At 49.8% G+C, this 16,735-nt stretch overlaps 1 protein-coding gene across 1 annotated transcript; it reads right to left on the bottom strand.

Annotated features, from left to right (window-relative positions):
* Window positions 1-8,653: 8,653 nt before the first annotated feature.
* On the bottom strand, window positions 8,654-12,285 carry LOC141815896 (uncharacterized). The gene is made up of 3 exons (XM_074703764.1): window positions 11,128-12,285; window positions 9,236-11,035; window positions 8,654-9,091 (listed from the first exon to the last, which is right to left on the bottom strand). Exons 1-3 carry the CDS (start codon window positions 12,283-12,285, stop codon window positions 8,654-8,656), a joined length of 3,396 nt encoding a protein of 1,131 aa, XP_074559865.1.
* Window positions 12,286-16,735: the final 4,450 nt, after the last annotated feature.

The raw sequence follows: 16,735 nt of genomic DNA, 5'->3' as shown, positions 1-16,735 counted from the left end.
AAAGATAAAGAACTTGTTTGGAGAGCCATTGTCCTTGTCCTGCAACATTAACTACTGGATCCCTGTGGAAGAAGATTAAGCGGAAGCAAAAGGAAGGTCTTCCAAGGGAATTACGGTGACGACGCAGTAAAACCTTCGTTAATGGAAAACGAAGGTGATGTCATCAATACTCCTAAACCCTCATGGACCAAATCCTTATATAGAAATCCGATCCATCATCGGCCCATAGATAATAACGGAACAGATTGACTTATTCTATATATTTAATCCCTATTCGATAATCTTGGAACGGATTAATAAATTTAATCCATATACAATAATATCAGAACGAACTAACAGATTCTATATATTTTAAACCACATCCAATAATCCAAAATCTGATAAATTTTAATTAAATCACTTAAATGAGTTCGGTTCGTATCTGCATATACAAATTACAATTAAGTCTATTTTTAAAAAAATTAAATCCAACATGAATTTCTGAATTCATAATAAATTTTGTGATGAAAATTGAAATTTGTGACGAATTTCCCATAGATTCTGCGATGAAAATATTTCATCGAAGAATTACAAATTTTTTCCTACTTAATCAGTCGCTAATATAAAAATAAATAAATAATTGGCCATGAATGTATACTTTGTTGCAAATTTGATGACTGTTTCAATTTTGGTTGTAAATTGTTCCAACACATTTTGAATTCGAAGCCATGTTTTATGATGATTTTTAAATTTTTGTCAATTTTGTAATGTTTTTTTATATTCATCGTTAAATTTATAAAAATAAATAAATATCCGTGGCAAATACAAAAATTGTGATTGAGCTCATGCAGCAAAGTGTGGCGATGAATTTGGATTTCGTGGCAAATTTAGCGACAAAATCAACATTCATCGCCAAATTTACCACGAATTCATGAATTCATTGTCGATTTTCTACCAAATTATGAATTCATTGCTTAAAAACCCAACATAAAATCCAAATTCGTGGTCGACTTGATCTCGCGAGACAAGATGTGACGATAAATTTTGATTTCATTGCAAATTTGACATGTGTTCCGGTTGAGAACTGCTTCAGGACACGTCACCGGACCTCCTCGTTGTTGGCTTTGAACAGTAGCTGATGATGGGAGGGAGAACAGCTCTACAACCGCCGGAGACCTTGTTGGAGTCGATGATGAGCAGCACTAGCTTCAAGAAAAACCTACGATCACAAGGAACGTCAGTAGGAAGGTCAGGGGGGTGCCCCGGCGCGACCACTCCGACGATCAAGTCAGGGACGGAGGAAGACGATGAACAGTAGAAAATAGAGAGTAGTTGAGAGAGCGAGAGTTCGAGAGAGCGTACCTGTCGGAGCGGAGTGGTCTTTTTAAGGAGGGATGAGCGTGCATACCTGTCACGTCATCATTTAAGGAATGTCTCATCATGATTAATGAAGTGGCAGGAATAATCGAGTTCCTTGTCCCATCACCGGTAAAGCGTTATGTTGTCACCATCCGAAAATGCAGCGGGGCAAGCCGCAGAGAGATAACATTAAATATAGGGGGCGTGGGCTTGTCAGAGATCATGATGAGGTGGGCCAGGGCACTGTGAGGAGTGTGATCAAACCAAGGTGATGGCACACGTGAGCAGGAGCTAAGTAAGGTGATTCGACGATTCGGCTGGCGTATGGCAGAAGGGGGCTTTGGCTAGTGCATGACCGAATGGAAGGATTCGGTTAGTGCGTAGCCAAAGGGAGGGATTCGGCGAGGCTCCTGCCGAATGGAAAGGATTCGGCGTATAGCTCCTGCCGAATGGAAGGATTCGGCATGTGGTTAGCCGAATGGGAGGATTCGGCGTGGTTCCTGCCGAATGGTGTGATTCGGTATGTGGTTAGCCGAATGGAGTGATTCGGCATGTGGTTAGCCGAATGGGAGGATTCGGCGTGTAGTTAGCCGAATGGAGTGATTCGGCATGTGGTTAGCCGAATGGATATACTTTGTCGGCACGTGCTCGACTTACCCGAAGGGGTTGACTTAGCATGTGGGACCTATGCGATGGGAACAGCATTAGACTCGAGTCTGACCATGACTAGCCCCTTAGTTCTTCCCCGGAACATAAGCCTCCCCACTAGTCTAGTCGAAGGGAGCGTGAGTCGGACTGACTAGACCTAGTCAGACTCGAGCTTGAGTCGGGTCAGGAGGTTCCATTTAATCAAATGAGAGAGAGCAAAAGAAGACGATCACACTGTTACACTGTTTGGAGGAAGGCTAATCATTATGGGACGCGTGTCGCTACGAAATTGGTCGCATTAATGAGAGGAATGGCGGCGAGCGTGCGCGGTAATGGCCGATGTCTTTTCCGAGCCAGGCAATTAAGGAGGCGTGCGAGTCGACACGATCACCGAATCGCTTTTTCTGACGTCAGCAGATCGTCTCGAGAAGTCGTGATCATCCGACGGTGGGTGCTATCTCCCGCCTTTTCTGCGCCGCCCGATCGGACGGTTGTAGTTGCTTAGGGTTTATGTATATATGATTGGAATGAGGCCGTGGTGAGATCATTTGCTCGCTATCTGTGCTCATCTTTCTGCCTGCCTCCGCTGCTGCTGCTTTCGCCGTCACCTTCGTTCTTCGTTCTTCCGACCTTTCTACTCCGGCGAACTTTCGGTGTAAGCCCTGCTTTTCCTCTTTTTGGTTTTCCTCTTGAGTTCCCTTGGTGTCTAGTAGGAGAGGGGTAGGCATGTCGAAGTCCGACAAAAACTGGTTTGAGTCTGCAGTGTCTTCATTTGATAGGTCGTCTAGGTCAGCGGCGAGGCTGCAGTATGGGATCCCTAGACAGTATAGGATCAAAGTTCACCGACCCCACCTGCCGCCCCCCGTTACCAGACCTTCTTTCTGGATCAACTGGAGGGAGGGCTGAGATTTCCCATTCCTGAATTTTATATTAGAATTGCAGCGTACTTTGGGGTTCCCGTTAACCAACTAGCTCCCAATTCCTTTCGCCTGTTAGCCTGCGTGTGTGTAGTATTTCAGGTATATAATATCCCTCTGAACCCAACAGTCTTCCACTATTTCTTTTATCCAAAGAAAAAGGAAGACGGGGTCTTTTATCTAAACGCTCGTCCTCGCCTAAACTTCTTAGCCGAGTACCCATCTTCTCTTAAGCTTTGGAAGACGAAGTTCTTCTTCGTTCGTCCCCCAAGTCCCGTTCGCGTCGTCGAGTGGCAGAATGACCTTCCCCTTCCTCCTCGGCTGATTGGCTATAAGTCGGATGCCGCCTTTCCAGTCCGCGTCCCAAGTGGTAGACGGCTTAAAGTTTCATGCTGGCCGGATACTCAGTGAGGAGGGCCTGTTGTTTCGAGCGGGTTTGAGCCCGATCGCTGCGGAGCTGTCTCAGCCACTTGGTAAGTAAGTACTACTGCCTTAGTTTGTTAATATCTAATTTCATGCGTTTCTTGTCTGTTTGCAGAGGACCTCTGGATGGCATTCTCCATGAATAAGTTCATCAAGTGGGACCGGGCGTCCTTCCAGAGGTTGACGACTCCGACTCCCTCCGAAGGGAGTCCAGCGGCAGCTGCTTCGGCTGGTAGCCATGCGGAAGCGGCCGGATCCGAGACGAGGTCCCACTCGGCCACACCTTCTGGCCGAGTCGGCAAGCAGGCACCCCGGAGAAATCCCGCGGCAAATCTTCTAAGGAGAAGAGGCCGCGGGCGGAGGAGCAGGGCGAAAAGGCCCCAAAGGCCAAGAAATCTCGAACAGAAAAGCCTCAGGAGAAGGCTCCCAAGGCTAAGGCCTTAACTATCAATGAGCCCACTGATGATCCGGCGTCTCGACCGCGTCCTCCTACGTTCGAACCGGGCAAATTGAAGCAAAAAGCTCGTCCTGAGCGTCAGCTAAACCGAAGCCGAAGAAGAAGAAAGTCGAGTCCGGAGAAGGCGCCGCCACATACTCCAGGGACCGAATCAAGTCGCCAGGCGGAGCAGCGGGTGGAGAGGCTGGACGGCTCGGCGGGGGTGGAGCCGACTGTGCCACCTGTGCCATCGACAGTGGAGCACTGGAGGAGTCAGCGGCCGCCTTGCCTACAGCTTTGGATGTGGAGTCGGAGGTGGGTACGGGAGGCGAGCAAGCTTCCCTCTCCCAGGCCCTCCGGCGCCTTCCACCACTCTGGCTTCGGGATACGGAGGAGACTGAGGTGAGGGAGGTCGACGACGCAGACGGGTCAGCCGTCGGAACCAGCGTCCGAAGAGCTTCCTCCGCCCTTAGTGGAGATATCAGCCAGCTTGCCAGTGGAGGTGATGGCGGCCCCACATGTTGATCTGAATGCGGAGACTGAGGGACCGTCAGCGGCCGAATCAACGAGGGAGCCGGCGGCGGCGACAGCGCCCTTGAGGGAGTTAGCGGCAGTTGCCGAGGCGACTGGCCGGTTGCTATCCCTAGGCCAGCTTCAACGCAGGAGGTTCAAGCGGGACGTCAAGGTGAGGCGGCCAGAGACTGCTACTTCGTCCGTGGCGGGCCCCTCTACCTCGGGGAGACCTCTTCGATTGCCTCCTTCCCTTTTTCCTACGGGTGCCACGGGAATTTTTCCTGGAGGCATTTTTCGCCGCAGCACACCCGCTCGCCTGATGTTGCTGCGGACGCCCCTTTCAGCCCAACGACGATCAACAAAATTATGGACGTCGTGAGATCGCTCGGGGTCATGATCAGTATTCTCCTCTGGTGCTGGCGGACGTGACCAGCCGTGGTATTTATGCAACAGTTCGGGTAAGTTTTGCTTTTTGGCTTGTTAGACGTAAGTCATAGTAGTGATCAATAGCAATTGATGATGCAGGCTTTAGGTGAACTACTTGGAGGCGCATAACCGACTGCCCCAGGTTTGCCTTCAGTTCCAAGCCCTGGAGGGACAAGTTGCAGAGTTGCGGGCTCACGACGCGGCGCGGACTGGTGAGCTGCAAGCTCGGGAGGCCACAATGGTCAGTGAGCTTCAGGCGGCGCAGAGCGAGGTGGCGCGGCAGAGGCATGAGGCCAGCCTTGCTCTGGCCAGGCAGCAGACGGCCGAAGATAGAGCCGAGAACCTAGAAGCCGAACTGCAAGAGGCCTTGGCCCAAGTGCAGGACCTCAAGGAGGAGCTACTGCAGAAGAGATCAGCTCTCCAAATTAGAAGAGCGGTTCAAAAAACAAAGTGATGAGCTATATTATTTGGAAGAACAGATAATCAATCAGCAGGTTGACTTCGATTTTGTCTGTGATGAATCCAACAGCCGGCAAGCACAAGTTAAGAAGCTGGAGGCTGAAGTGGAGGGCCTGCAGGAAGCAAGTGGCCGAATTGATCGAGGCGGCGAAGGTGGTGGAGGGCGTTTCGGCTGATGCGCGCAACGAGCTGGCCGCTTACAAGATCAGTGAGGAGGACCGGATCGAAGCGGCCAAGGAAGCCTGGCTGAAGTCCAAGGAATTCACCGACCAATTCTTGGAGCGGACTGCCAGCATGCTGCAATCCGGCTTCGAAGGGGCGCTGAGGCAACTTCAGTCAGCGGGTGTGGATATCCCGGATGAAGCCTTGACAAGCTGGATCCTCAGAAAATATGGAAGGAGCTGCCGGCTTCGGCCCGAACGACTTCGGCAGTTATTAAAAAGACTCCAGCCGGCAAAGGCAAAGGAAAAAAGAAGTGATTGTAATCAGCTTTGGCCATGCCTTTGTAATGTTTTTGACAGTAATGAAAGATTTTGTTGGCTCTTTTATTCTTTTGCTATGTTTACTCTTCTTCTAGTTGTAATGCCGGTATTTCCGAATTGAAGGAGGAAGACGGATAAGCTGTGAGATGGAGAGTGAGTAAGGGGCTCTTCTGAGAAGACTGTGAGACGCCTAAGTCTTTATCTAGCCTGGAGAAGGAGTTAGCAGTGAAACTGTGTTTCCAGAGCACTCGGTATCAGCTATGCTTCTACCGAGTGGAGTGCGCCGGCGAGGGGTGGGTGCTTTGCCCATGAGATAAAGTGTGGACGAGTCGGTGTGCGGACGAGTGTGAATTACTCGTGTTTTCTCACGGAAGTCGCTTGCATATCCGGGACTGCGAACGACTGTGTGGACGATCCGGGCTTGCGGACGATTCGGCAATGCAGATGGTTCGGGCTTACGGACGATTCAGAAATGTGAACGGTCCGGGCTTGCGGACGATTCAGAAATGTGAACGGTCCGGGCTTGCGGACGATTCGGAAATGTAGACGGTCCGGGCTTGCGGACGATTCGAAAATGTAGATGGTCCGGGCTTGCGGACGATTCAGAAATGTAGTGGTCCGGGCTTGCGGACGATTCGGAAGGTGCTTGTGTCGACGACTGCCTTGGGTTGATACAGGTGTTGGCGTTGACAGATGCTTCCATGTTGTGAAGGCACAGGTGATGGCTGCCGCTTCCGTAGTGGAAGGGCAAGTGTGAGCTTAAGCAAGTGCCGTTACCTAGGTTCGAGACCTAATTATGTCGGTGGAGTAGGTCCGAGACCTATTGCCGAGTCGATGGAGTAGGTCCGAGACCTAATTATGTCGGTGGAGTAGGTCCGAGACCTAATGCCGAGTCGATGGAGTAGGTCCGAGACCTAATTATGTCGGTGGAGTAGGTCCGAGACCTAATGCCGAGTCGATGGAGTAGGTCCGAGACCTAATTATGTCGGTGGAGTAGGTCCGAGACCTAATGCCGAGTCGATGGAGTAGGTCCGAGACCTAATTATGTCGGTGGAGTAGGTCCGAGACCTAATACCGAGTCGATGGAGTAGGTCCGAGACCTAATTATGTCGGTGGAGTAGGTCCGAGACCTAATTTGGCTCGATCCGCGACTATGTCTGAGTCGGGAGAGTGGCCGGGAAGGCCTTGGAGTGGGGAAGGCATGTAGGAAGACATTACTTGTCATTATATGTAAGAAATAAATATGGACAAGTAAGGAAATGTAGAGCAAAGAGTTTAAGTGTGATAGGGCCGGAGGTGTGTGGCGCTCCAAGGTCTGATCAAGTCCTTGCCCTCCGAATCGGTGAGGTAGTAGGCGTCGGAGCTTGTCTTCTTGACTACTCGATAGGGGCCTTCCCATGGTGGCTCGAGCTTGCTCACTTCGCCTGCTGGTTTTGCTTTCTTCCATACCAAGTCTCCTACTTGGAAGGATCTGGGGATCACTCGGCGGTTGTACTTGGCGCACATCCTTTGTCGGTAGGCCATGAGTCGAGAGGCGGCTCTATCTCTATCTTCGGAGATGAAGTCCAGCTCCATCCTTCGGCGCTCCCCGTTGTCTTCATCGTAGAGCCTTCTTCTGTCTGATGGGACTCCCACCTCCATTGGCACCACAGCTTCTCCTCCGTACACCAAGTGGAATGGTGTCATGCCGGTGCTTTCCCTTGGTGTGGTTCGGTAGGCCCATAGTACACAAGGGAGCTCCTCCACCCAGCTGCCTCCTTCATGATCCAGCTTGGTCTTGAGGCCATGCAATATCTCCCGGTTGGTCACTTCAGCCTGACCATTGGCTTGCGGATAGGCCACGGAGGTGAATGCTTGCTGGATGCCGAGTCCTTGGCACCAAGACTGGATCTTCTTTCCTTGGAATTGCCGGCCATTGTCGGATACTAGTCGTTGGGGAATGCCATACCGACAGACGATATTCTTCCATAAGAACTTGATAACGGCCTCCTCCGTGATGCGGGCGAGAGCTTCGGCTTCAACCCATTTAGAAAAATAATCAACTACGACCAGCAAGAACTTCTTTTGTTGCGGCCCTGTCGGGAAGGGACCTACAATATCCATGCCCCATTGATCAAAAGGACACGAAGTAGTGGAGGCCTTCAGCAATTCCGTCGGTCGCCGTGAGAAGTTCTGGTATTTCTGGCAGTGCAGGCAAGATGATACTAACTTTGCCGCATCAGCTTGAAGAGTCGGCCAGAAGTAGCCGGCTAATAGAATCTTCCGGGCCAACGATCTTCCTCCCGGATGGTTGCCACAGCATCCTTGATGAGCCTCCCGCAAGATGTAGTCGGCATCCTCTGGTCCAAGGCACTTGAGTAGAGGGCGGGAGAAGGCGCGCCGGTATAGTTGATCTCCTATCAGGGTGAATCGGGCTGCGTGCCTTCGGAGCACTTTGGCTAACTGGGATCTGAAGGAGTGACCCGTCTGAAGGAAGGTGATGAGGGGACTCCTCCAGTCTTCTGGCTCTGATGCGGCTTCAGCTTGATCTATTTGGGCGACGAAGGCTACTTGAGTGATGGGCTCCTTCGTCCGTCCATTCGGTCATGGAGCTAGCTAGTCGGGCTAATTCATCTGCTTTAGTATTCTCAGTGCGAGGGAATCTTCAGGATGTATACTTTTTTGAATTCGGCCTTGAGCTTAAGTAAAGGCCTCGGCATACCGACGCAGCCTGTCATTGCGGACTTCGCAGGTTCCATCCACTTGTTGTGCCACCAGCTGGGAGTCTGAATATAACTGGACCTTGCAGCTCCCATTCGCTTGGCTGCCTGCAGACCAGCCAGCACAGCTTCATACTCGGCTTCATTGTTGGAGGCGCGGAAGCTTAGCCTGATGGAGAGCCGAATCTCCTCTCCTTGAGGGGAGATCAATACAACTCCCGACTCCACTCCCTTGCCGATTGGAGGAACCATCCACATATATTTTCCAAGTTTGCTCCGGTTCATCTTCAGGTATCTCAATGAGAAAATCGGCTAAGGCTTGAGCCTTGATGGCGGTCCGGGGTTGGTACTGGATATCATACTCTCCAAGCTCCACTGTCCACTTGATGAGCCGCCCGAAAATCTCTGGATTGGTGAGCAGTCGGCCCAGTTACTATTGGTAATGACTGTAACGGGATGGGAGAGGAAATAGGGGCGCAGCTTCCGCACAGATAAGACGAGCATCCATGCTAATTTCTCCAGATTGGAATATCGGGTTTCTGCATCTTTGAAAAGATGACTGGAGAAATAAATGGGATGTTGAGACTGACCTTCCTGCTTGACCAGCACGGAGCTAGCTGCAAGTTGGGAGGCCGCCAGGTACACGAACAGGGGCTCGCCTGGTGAAGGTTTAGCGAGCCGAGGGAGCTGAGCGAGGTATTCTTTGAGCTCGGCAAATGCCTTGTCGCAGTTTGCATTCCACTCAAATTTCTATGCCCACTTCAAGACCTTGAAGAATGAGAGGCTTCACTCTGATGCTCTCGAGATGAATCGGAAGAGTGTAGTGATCCGGCCCATCAGCTTCTGTGCTTCTCTGAGGTTGCGAGGTGGAGCCATATGAGACAAGGCTTGAACCTTGTCTGGATTTGCCTCAATTCCTTCTTCAGTCACTACGTACCCGAGGAACTTCCCCACTCGGACGCCGAATAAGCACTTGGCCGGATTCAACTTCAGACCGTATTGGCGTAGAGTGCCGCAGGTTTCTTCTATGTCGGCAATGAGGGAGCTTCCCCTTTCGGACTTGATCAGTATATCATCCACGTATACTTCAATGTTGCGGCCTTGTTGATGCCGGAAGATTTTGTCCATCAAGCGTTGGTAAGTGGCTCCAGCATTCTTGAGTCCGAACGGCATCACAGTATAACAGAAAGTTCCATCTGCCGTTATAAAACTGACCTTGTCTTGGTCATCTACAGAAAGAGGGATTTGGTGATATCCCTGATAGGCATCAAGCATACATATGTATTCGTGACCGGAGGTCGAGTCGACTAGCTGATCTATACGGGGCAGTGGATAGCAGTCCTTCGGGCAAGCTTTGTTCAGGTCCCTGAAATCCACGCAGACTCGCCATTTGTTCCCGGGCTTCGGCACCAGCACCACGTTGGAGAGCCAAGTAGGGAAGTGCACCTCCTTGATGTATCCAGCTTTCAGCAACTTCTGCACTTCATCTCGAATCACTTTGTTCTGCTCGGGGCCGAAGTGGCGTCTCTTCTGTTTGATGGGGCGAGCTCCCGGCAGGACGTTGAGGCGGTGCATGACGACGTCAGGAGAAACTCCCGTCAGATTGGCCGGATCCCAGGCGAAGACATCTTGGTTCCGACGAAGGCATTCAGCTAACTCTTGCTTCAGTTCAAATGGCAATTCGGCTGCAACCTGCACTGCTGCTTCCCAACGATCAGGACATATCTGTAGGAGTTCTTTTTCGGTAGCAGCACGAGGGTTCGGCGCTTCTTGCACAGCATGCACCTCGGCTCCTTGAGTCCGTCGAGTCTTCCTGGCCTCTGTCCGGACAGAGTCTTCGTAACAGCGCCGCGCCGTCAGTTGATTGCCTCGTGCCTCCCCAACCAAGTCCCCTACAGAGAATTTGATCTTCTGGTGGTATGTGGAGACGACGGCGAAGAAGGCACCAAGTGTCGGGCGACCTAGAATCACATTATAGGAGGAAGAGGCATCCACTATGGTGAAGAAGCAATACCTTGTCCTCCGAGCTGGTTCCTCACCAAGGGAGATGGCGAGGCGGATCTGTCCGAGGGGGCACACTTCATTCCCTGTGAAGCCGTAAAGGGAAGTGGCCATTGGCTCCAAGTCGTCCATGTCAATTTGCATCTGTTTGAAGGCGGACATGAATATGATGTTGACAGAACTGTCGGTGTCAACGAATACTCTGGAAATCTCATAGTTAGCAATGGTGGCTTTGATGACCAACGCATCGTCGTGAGGAGTTTCAACTCCTTCTAAGTCTTGGGGTCCAAAGCCAATGATTGGCCCCGTGCTTTGACTGCCTCCAGTTACACCGCAGACTTCCAGTTGTCTGCTGTAAGCCTTCCTGGCTCGATTGGAATCTCCATCAGTAGCTCCCCCTGTAATCATAAGAATGTTACCGAGGGGGGCGTTATCTTGGTTGCCATCTCGAGGGTCACGGGAGCTGGATCCTGGACCCCGGTTTCCTTCACTTTGCACTGGGGGAGGTAGTTCTCTAGGAGAGCGGTGGCGCTTGGGAGCAGCTCGAGGAGAAGGTGGCAGCAGGGGAGCGGTGGCTTGATGATGAGTCTCCTGCTGGTGTTGAGGGGCAGGCCTCCCCTCTGAGCGCTGATCCTCTGATTCACGGAGGACCCGGGCATATTGATAGCAATCCCGAGTGTCATGAGTTCTTGACTTGTGATAGGCACAGAAGCGAGGTAGCCATCGTGAGGGCCCGGATGCTTGAGTGGGCCGAGAGTCTACTGCTTGAATGGCACGGTGACCACCTGTCTGTCTAGCCGGATGTTCCGGCTCTGGTCTTCTGAGTGGTTGAGGTGGTGGGCGATGCTCGCTTCGACAGCCGGAGCGGGCTGTCGATTCGGACCGCCGTGAGAGGAGGTGTCGGCATTGATTCGCCGAGCCGATTGGGCTTCTTCCACATGTATGTACTTGTCAGCTCTGGTCATCAGCATATCGAAGTTCTCTGGAGGCTTCTTGATGAGGGACCGGAAAAAATCTCCCTCTATCAGCCCTTGTGAGAAGGCACTGACGAGGACTTCTGATGGAGCGGCCGGGACTTCTTGTGCTCCCTGGTTAAATCTACGCAGATAATCCTTGAGCGATTCTTTGGGCCTCTGCTTGATGGCGAAGAGATCCATCACCGTCTTTCGGTAAGCACGGCTGGTGGCGAAGTGCCTTAGAAAGGAACCCCGGAAGTCATTGAAAGAGCAGATGGAGGCTGGCGGTAGGTGGTTGAACCATCGAACCGCAGCACCCGCCAAAGTGGTGAGGAAGACCCGGCACTTGATGGCGTCAGTATATTGATGCAAGGTGGCAGCATTTTCAAACCTTCCCAGGTGGTCTTCCGGGTCAGTTGCTCCGGTGTAGTCCATGAGCTGCGGGGCGCGGAAGTGGCGTGGGAGTTCCTCTTCTAATATCCATTGGGCGAATAGAGATTTGTGAGAACTATTGCCTTCCCCCGGGACCTGGACCTTTGCCACGTGGAAGGCGTCGAGGTGGGGTCCGGGCCGCTGCAGATTCCACGGACATCCCTCCGTAATCTTCATACATATAAGGCGGAGGTGGGCCCTGGGCCTGATGGGCCTGATGATGGGCCTGTTGAACTGGGGCCTGATAAGCTGGGGCCTGATGGATCTGAGCAAAGTGGGCTGGAGCTTGATGGGCTGGAGATTGATGGGCTTGAGTATGATGGGCCTCCGTGGGCTCAAACAACCGGCGTGCTGGGGCCAGCGCCGGCGCCGGTGGTGCTTCAGCAGAAAATGAATGAGGTCTTGAGGGGCCAGCTGGTACCTGTTGCTGTTGTTGTTGCCTGGAAGATTGCCAAGAACGACGGCGGCCACCGCCCTATCGAAGTCTTCTTGTGTCATGGCGACGAAACGAGGTTGCTGAGGCTGAGGAGGTTGGGGAGGTTCGTCCGTCGGCATCTCAAATTCGGGCTAAAAATGTTCCCACAGACGGCGCCAAATTATGTTCCGATTGAGAACTGCTTCAGGACACGTCACCGGACCTCCTCGTTGTTGGCTTTGAACAGTGGCTGATGATGGGAGGATAACAGCTTCACAACCGCCGGAGACCTCGTCGGAGTCGATGATGAGCAGCAACAGCTTCAGGGGAGACCTGCGATCACAAGAGACCGTCAGTAGGAAGGCCAGGGGGTGCCCTGGCGCGACCACTCCGACGATCAAGTCAGGGACGGAGGAAGAAGATGATGAACAGTAAAAAAGAGATAGCTGAGAGATGAGAGTTCCAGAGAGAGCTACCTGTCGTCGGGAGTGGTCTTTTTAAAGAGGGATGAGCGTGCATACCTGTCACGTCATCATTTAAGGAATGTCTCATCATGATTAATGAGAGTGGCAGGAACAATCGAGTTCCTTGTCCCATCGCCGGTAAAGCGTTATGTTGTCACCATCCGAAAATGCAGGCAAAGCAGAGAGAAAGCATTAAATATAGGAGGCATGGGCTTGTCAGAGATCATGATGAGGTGGGCCAGGACACTGTGAGAAATGTATTCAAACCAAGGTGATGACATACGTGAGCAGGAGCTAAGTAAGGTGATTCGACGATTCGACTGACATATGGCAGAAAGGGGGCTTTGGCTAGTGCATGACCGAAGGGAAGGATTCGGCGAGGCTCCTGCCGAATGGAAATTCGGCGGTATTCGACGAGGCTCCTGCCGAATGGAAGGATTCGGCGAGGCTCCTGCCGAATGGAAGGATTCGGCGAGGCTCCTGCCGAATGGAAGGATTCGGCGAGGCTCCTGCCGAATGGATATACTTTGTCGGCAAGTGCTCTAATTACCCGAAGGGGTTGCCTTAGTATGTGGGACCTATACGATGGGAACGACATTAGACTCGAGTCTGACCATGACTAGCCCCTTAGTTCGTCCCCGGAACAACATGAAATAAAAATATGTCACCTAATTTGTCATGAATTTAGATATTCATCGTAGGTTTTGTAACAAATTCAGTATTCATTGCTAAAAACCCAACATAAAATCATATGCATAGCTGGCTTGAGCTCATGTGGAAAAATGTGGTGATAAAATTTGAATTCATCGTCAAATTGATAATGAACTTTATATTTGCCACCAAACTTTATGACGAATCCAAAATTCATGACAAAGTTTGCAACTATTTTATATATTCATCACTAATTTATAAGGAATTTTACAATAATAATTTTTGAGCCACGGATTGTGCCACGAAAGTAAGTTTGTTAGTAATTTTAGTGATGAAAATATTTTTTATTGTTAATTTTGTTACTGGTTAAAGATGATATTTTTTTATCATAAAATTTATTACATATATGCAACGAATTCTTTTCATCATTAAAATTTATCACTAATTAAATTCATATATATATATATATATATTTGCTCATTTTTAATTACAAAGTATGCCTGTTAGTAATTATTTTATATACACTGTAGTATAAAATGACATGATTGTGTAATTATATCAAATTCTACACACTATAATTAACCTGCATATATGGATCATGATGTCAAGCATTACATATTGGGCTTGCTCACATAGTTAGCGCAGGGCAGTTGCTTATAATGAGGTGATGGGTTCGATCCCTCCCCTGCGCTAGCCATGATGAGAAAAAGGCCAAAATGGTCGTCCGTGATTTACTCCCTCTAGACACCTGTGGACCGGGATTAGGAGGCCGCTAAGGTGACGGATCCATTTTTTGCTTACAAAGTATTACATATTAAGCCGAAAAAAAATTAAAAAAAAAAGTTAAGATATGGTAATTGGTGTCAGTGCATAGTCCTCATCGACGCATCCACTCATCAAATCGGAAGGGATAACATGAAAAGAAAACACAGCGAGGCTACGTGAGACGACGGAATGGTCACAAATGGAAGCTCGCTTTACGTGTGGGCACGACAACAGCTCCTCAAACATCATACTGATGAATAAATTCCCATCACCTTGTCATGTGGACCTGCAAAGGAATCATTAGATTGTGCAGGAGAAACCGAAGGCTTCAATTCAGAATCATGTTTCATCATGACTATCAGTAATTGAGCAACGAAAATTACTGTTCCATCCCACCTGCTGCCCTAAAATTGCAGCTCATGTCCTGCGTGAAAGTGAAACACACTCATCTCGTGATCATGTATATATGTTTAATTAGTTAGTTCGTAACAGGCACAGCAATAGTTTTCTAGTTTAATTAGAGATGCATGCATGACAGTGCTATACAGAAGTTATGAAACAAGGATGCAAAGAAATTTTGGTCTCTCCTGGTAACTTCCCACAGCTATATTGAACTGCAAGGCTTAGCTTTCATTGGGAGCTAGATCGACAGATGCAGTTCAAGAAAGCTGTGGAAGGCTACGAAGAGGATCATGCAGCGAACACCAAGAGCAAGAGGAAGAGGAGGAGGAGGAGAGATCGACGATACTTGAAAAAGACGGTGAGGTAGAAGGTGCAGAGGAGAGGGAGAGAATAGATGGGTTATTTATAGATGAGAGGTTGGTCGAGAGCTTCAGGGATCGGGTGCAAATTTAGGACGCAATCCCGAGAAAGAATATACGCATTGGAACAGCTAGTTATTTTATCTATTTTTTACTCTCAGTTAAAAACGCTTCCAATAAATTTTTTTTATGCAACTGTATCAAAGTCTTTAAATTGAATTAAATTCGTCCCCGAGACATAGTGTCACGGTAGGATATTCAGGTTGTTACCCAAGTACCCACGGTTCGATCCCTAATTATGACATATTTGTAGAAATTTTTTTTCAAATGGGGAGCGTAATCAAAAGATGTTGGGCATCTGGGCTGGCAGCTGCGTGCACTTCCCGATTTACCCTGGTGGTCGGTAGGAAACTACGGCTGAGGCCGGACCGATCACCCTCAGGGATAGTTAATGAAATGTAAACTGAGATTTTTTTAAACTGGATTAAATTTTAATAGTAAAAGTGTTTTTTAGGGGAAGTAGGTTAAAAAAAGATCAATAGGTTTTGTTCGATTAGATATCGCAGATAGTCAAGCTATCAGTCAACAAATCGTCCGACGTATATGATCTTCCAGTTGAGCGAAGGGGTGGATCCTGATCTGAACCTGAAGCACACTTCAAAAAAGAAGTTAGACTGGTGCCGAGGAATTTTGGTAGACCATCCCAACGCTCAAGTTAGGGTTCCGATAAAAATGATATAAAACGAGAGAAAAAAAATGAGCAGAGTTTTTCGGGATCAAACCTCGCGCGGGGTCCTCCACGTCGGGTAGGAGACGTCTTCCTAGCTGCCTATAGCCGCTTGCCGAGAAAGAAAATTTCCTCTGATAATCATTTCCTTTTGGCCATATATGCAGGAAAAAGGGGCACTGGAGGGAATCAAGTTTGACAACTTTGCATTTCTCTTGATTTTATGCGCAAGAGAGGGGGTATCGGAGGAGACCGCGTCTAACGATCTACTACGCCATTTGTCCTGATGCAAAAGAAAAGATATCAGAGGGGACCAAATCTGTGACTACTACAGGTACATTCTCCTACTGGTACGTTCTCACACGGATGCCTACCTGTAAGAATGTTCTCCTTCGGGGTGGCTGTGTGTCGTGCTGGCACACAAAAGGCATGAGGTGAGAACCCAAGATGAAATAGAGTGAGGTGGAGTGGCTGAGAATAGACGCCTGAGAGGGCCAAGATGGGGCTGGCTGAGACGAGGCGAATAGGTGGTCAAAACGACTGAAACGAGGCAAATAGGTGGCCGAAACGAGGTTGGTCGAGATGAGATGAATAGTGTGGCCGAGATGAGGCAAATAGGTGGCGGAGACGAGGCTGGCCGAGATGAGATGAATAGTGTGGCCGAGATGAGACACCTGGTGTGGTCTTGGGGGCCCACTTGAGTGGGCCAGGGCCAAGTCCATGCGACTCTCTTGGTGTGGCCTGAGCCTGAAGCACTGGCTGACTGAACCTACTATAGTCGAGTTCATGTTGACTTGCCCTGACACCTCGGCCTGGACCTTGATCAGCGGACTCTTGACCTTTGTCTAGGGAAGAACCACGTCACTCTTATCATCTGTATAACAAGCTTCCCATTCAAGTCTAATCAAAGGAGGCATAGTCCGCCTGACTAGACTATTGTGATGGTGGAGTGTCGTGAGTGCCTGATGGAGGGAAAAAGCATATGGTATCGACCAATCACATATCAGCCAAATCCGACGGCGAAGCCAGTAGGCGTCTCTTGGATTTCTCATTAGACGACGATGGTAGTTTACCCAGGATGCTTCGGGTGGTGTACCATGAGGTCATGGAGGTTGCCCGTCGATTGGTATGTTGACCTGTTCGCCTGCCTGATCTATCGGTAGATAGCACATCATGCGATTCGACTGTTCGCATCCGCACTCTAGTCGTAGTTTATAATAGG

This window comes from Curcuma longa, unplaced genomic scaffold, assembly GCF_044706935.1.
Source record: "Curcuma longa cultivar G26 ecotype Majalengka, Jawa Barat unplaced genomic scaffold, ITB_CL_G26_1.1 contig_11762, whole genome shotgun sequence".
Classification (NCBI taxonomy): Eukaryota; Viridiplantae; Streptophyta; class Magnoliopsida; order Zingiberales; family Zingiberaceae; genus Curcuma; species Curcuma longa.
The sequence above is the reverse complement of the archived record's forward strand: the minus strand, read 5'-3'. Positions and strand labels throughout refer to the sequence as shown.

Coding starts and splice junctions, on each gene's coding strand:
- LOC141815896 (XM_074703764.1), bottom strand. CDS start 12,285: ATGCCGACGGACGAACCTCCCCAACCTCCTCAGCCTCAGCAACCTCGT. Junction 11,036..11,127: donor ACATCCGGCTAGACAGACAG/GTGGTCACCGTG, acceptor GCCTATCACAAG/TCAAGAACTCATGACACTCG. Junction 9,092..9,235: donor TTGAGGCAAATCCAGACAAG/GTTCAAGCCTTG, acceptor AAGTGGGCATAG/AAATTTGAGTGGAATGCAAA.